Below are 3,240 nucleotides of genomic sequence, written 5' to 3' on the forward strand. Positions count from 1 at the left end.
ATATATTAGGAAGTCATCAAAAACATTGTTTATTAAAATAAAATCATAATTTTTTTATTTTCTATTTAAAAAACTTGACAATAATTTGCAGGGGCATTGAAATCTTTTCATATATCACATTTGTTATTTTCAAATAAAATAAAGATAAATAAATAATTTTTCATCTTAATTATATAGTAAAATAACTAGAATATCATCAGGAAAAAAAATTTAAATGTTGATTAAGTGATATTTTTATGTTTTCATAGTAGCTTTTTACTATTATAATTTAATGTGGGAAGCAATTTAAAGTTTCTCTAAATATAAAAAATAATAAATAATTAAAATAAACTACCCTTAAAGTAAAAAAAAAAAAAAATATAAAGCATCTTGCTTGACGGCAAGTGCATGGTGAAACATGCCTGGAGTCCTAAAAAGATTCAAACTTTAAAATCCCACTTCTCTTGGCCAACGGCTACATTTTCACACCCAATTATTAAGAACTTACGATCAAATTCCCATTATGATGCAAGTGTTATTCATCCATGCATCCATGATTATTATAACTTTCGACTCATGGGTCACATACATCCATGTGCATGAACATGATAGTGATTATTAGTATCATGGTACTTGACGGCAGAATCCAGTTCAGTAGGCCTCTCTTGTCATTTTGACCATCAAGTGCATTTTGACCTATAATAAAAATTTGAAAGAAACCAAGAAAGCAAGTGACAAAATCCTGTGGGCTTTTTACTAGGGGACAGTATGTGGTAATGAGATGAGAATATTTTTCCTTTTGAGAAAACGGACATTCCTGTCCTGGTAAACTCTGTGAATAATTTACCAAATCGACGACAAATTCTGCAATGCAATAACTCACCTTCCATTTCTACAATTTCCTGCGTGAGTCATTTTAGCACCACCTCGTGTACCATACACCTTTCTGGCTCTAGGAATTAGCTGCCAAACACAGACAAATTCACTAACCTAGCTACATTCTGCTAGAGAGAGAGAGAGAGAGGAAGAGAGGGAAGAGAGGAGAAGAGAAGGTATCCCAACTAAAAGGGGAAAGAAAACACTCATACACAGCTAGCAAGTGATCACTGAACACAAAAAATTGTTAAAGCATGAGAGGCAAAGCTTGTAAAGAAAACTGGAGGTTTTATAAGAAACCAAACTTAGGCTTCCCTGCTCTGATTCTCTCATGCTCATTTTTCTTTATTGCCGGCCTGTTTGCCTCAAATCTTCTTCTCTCTCAGGTACTTCTTTTCTATATTTATTTTTTTCCTTTGCTTTCTATCTGGTACTAGTAATGATTTCAAAGCAGGGTACATCAAGTGATGAAAGGTGGCTGAGGGCAAGAGCAAGGCAACTCCAATCGGTGGAAGAAGAGATTATTAGCAAGTATGATCTATTACCAAGTGGAGAGAGTGGAGATGATTTTATTACCCTGATCCCGTTTCAGGTTGTATCAATAAATTTCAAATGCCCAGTTGATCATCACATTAATCTCATTTTCCTTACTTCTAATTCTCGTTATGTTCTGAGTACAGGTTTTAAGCTGGAGACCGCGAGCACTATACTATCCAGGTTTTATAACCGCAGAGCAGTGTCAGCACATAATTAATATGGCAAAGCCAAGCCTTCAGCCTTCAACTTTGGCTTTACGGAAGGGAGAAACAGCAGAAACCACAAAAGGAATCAGAACAAGGTAAATAATGTTGCATCAACAATAGTAAAGATGATGTCGGTGTCGTTATACATGTTTTTAACCAAGACTCGCTTTTCGAACAGCTCTGGCATGTTTGTTTTTTCTTCCGAAGACCAAGCTGGAGTCTTACAAGTCATCGAGGAAAAAATTGCTCGGGCCACCATGATTCCAAGTACTCATGGAGAGGTATTCTTCTTGCTTAGTCATGTCTATCTGTCAAGGAAAAATTAATTGTTTACTGTAAAAACAATACGCGCATAGGAAAGCTATGCATGTAGCCAAATTAATTTAATATTGCATTCAAATAAACGCTCAAAAATTACAAACAAAATAATATATATATATTAGTTAACTATTGCAGAGATACCATACTGCAGAAATACCATAAGTATAAAACAAAGGAACTTTATATGATTATTTGCTGATATAAAATAAGTAAAAAGAATTAGAATATAAATGAACATAAGGGAATAGAAAATGTAACATCCTCTAGCCTAAATTATCGGTCATGAGGCCCAAACGGCCTCTCTGCCAGCAACCTCGAAGGATTGTAATAACAGCACCATCTTAAAAGGTTACACAACCTCGAAGGCATATAAACTTTGAAAAAATACTCGATTTTCTTTCTATAACATAAGAATCAAAAGCTAGGAAAAAGAAACGGAGCATAAGATGACAACATGCATTATAGGATATTCTCATTGTTTTTTCCTTACTTCAAGCACACATCCATTACTAGTATTTAGACCTGAGAATAAAATATTTTTTTCATAATTAATTTGATAATTTAAAAAAATATTGATATTTTTTTTATTAAATCTAATGTTTTTTTTTTAAAAAAACACTATTAAGGTATCAAGCATATGAAATTAATTTGACAAATTGAATGAATCTAATCAAGTATTATTCATATGCTAAAAAAAAATATTTTTCTAAACTAAAAAGTTATTTTATAATTAACATAGATCTAAGCATGAGCTGAGCATACACTCATGCAGCTTAAGTCCATGACCCATATGGCTTAAAATATTTTCACTCTAAAACCGATGATGTCTTATATATCTAATTATAACTTCTTATATTATCACTGTATAAACCACTTGAAAGTTTTGTAATCTTTTAATGTGGAATACTTGATTTTTATGTTTGAAAATTTGTCAATTAATAGTTATTTGAGATCAATTTATCATCTACTCATAACTAATTTTAGACATTTATATTTCTTGTTAAAATACTTATATTGAAAAACATTTTGTAACAAATTCTTAACACTAAATATAAGTGAACCTCACTTTTAACTTGGTCATAAATATATCTATTAACCATGTTTAAATAATTTTTTAATAATCCCTTACATGAATGGAAATTTTCTAACAACATACAAAAATACAAAGATTTGTAAATCAAAAATGAATTGATAGATCACTACATTACGATAAATAACCTTTTAATTTAAATCTTTTTTAATGAATTATTATCGTATTTACTTAGCTATTTAATGAACTTAATATTTTGAATATATATATATATATATATATATATATAGA

General features: G+C 30.7%; 1 protein-coding gene across 1 annotated transcript in view; it reads left to right on the top strand.

Annotated features, from left to right (window-relative positions):
* The first annotated feature begins 759 nt into the window (after positions 1–759).
* LOC105112704 (probable prolyl 4-hydroxylase 9) overlaps positions 760–3,240 on the top strand; it is a 9,866-nt gene continuing 7,385 nt past the window's right edge. The window contains exons 1-4 of the mRNA XM_011008488.1: positions 760–1,241; positions 1,310–1,447; positions 1,536–1,693; positions 1,777–1,879. Of these exons, the coding sequence (XP_011006790.1) occupies positions 1,110–1,241; positions 1,310–1,447; positions 1,536–1,693; positions 1,777–1,879 (531 nt within the window). The 5' untranslated portion in view covers positions 760–1,109. The remainder of the gene's footprint in view (positions 1,242–1,309; positions 1,448–1,535; positions 1,694–1,776; positions 1,880–3,240) is intronic.

Source organism: Populus euphratica, unplaced genomic scaffold (genome assembly GCF_000495115.2).
Source record: "Populus euphratica unplaced genomic scaffold, PopEup_1.0 scaffold517.1, whole genome shotgun sequence".
NCBI lineage: Eukaryota > Viridiplantae > Streptophyta > Magnoliopsida > Malpighiales > Salicaceae > Populus > Populus euphratica.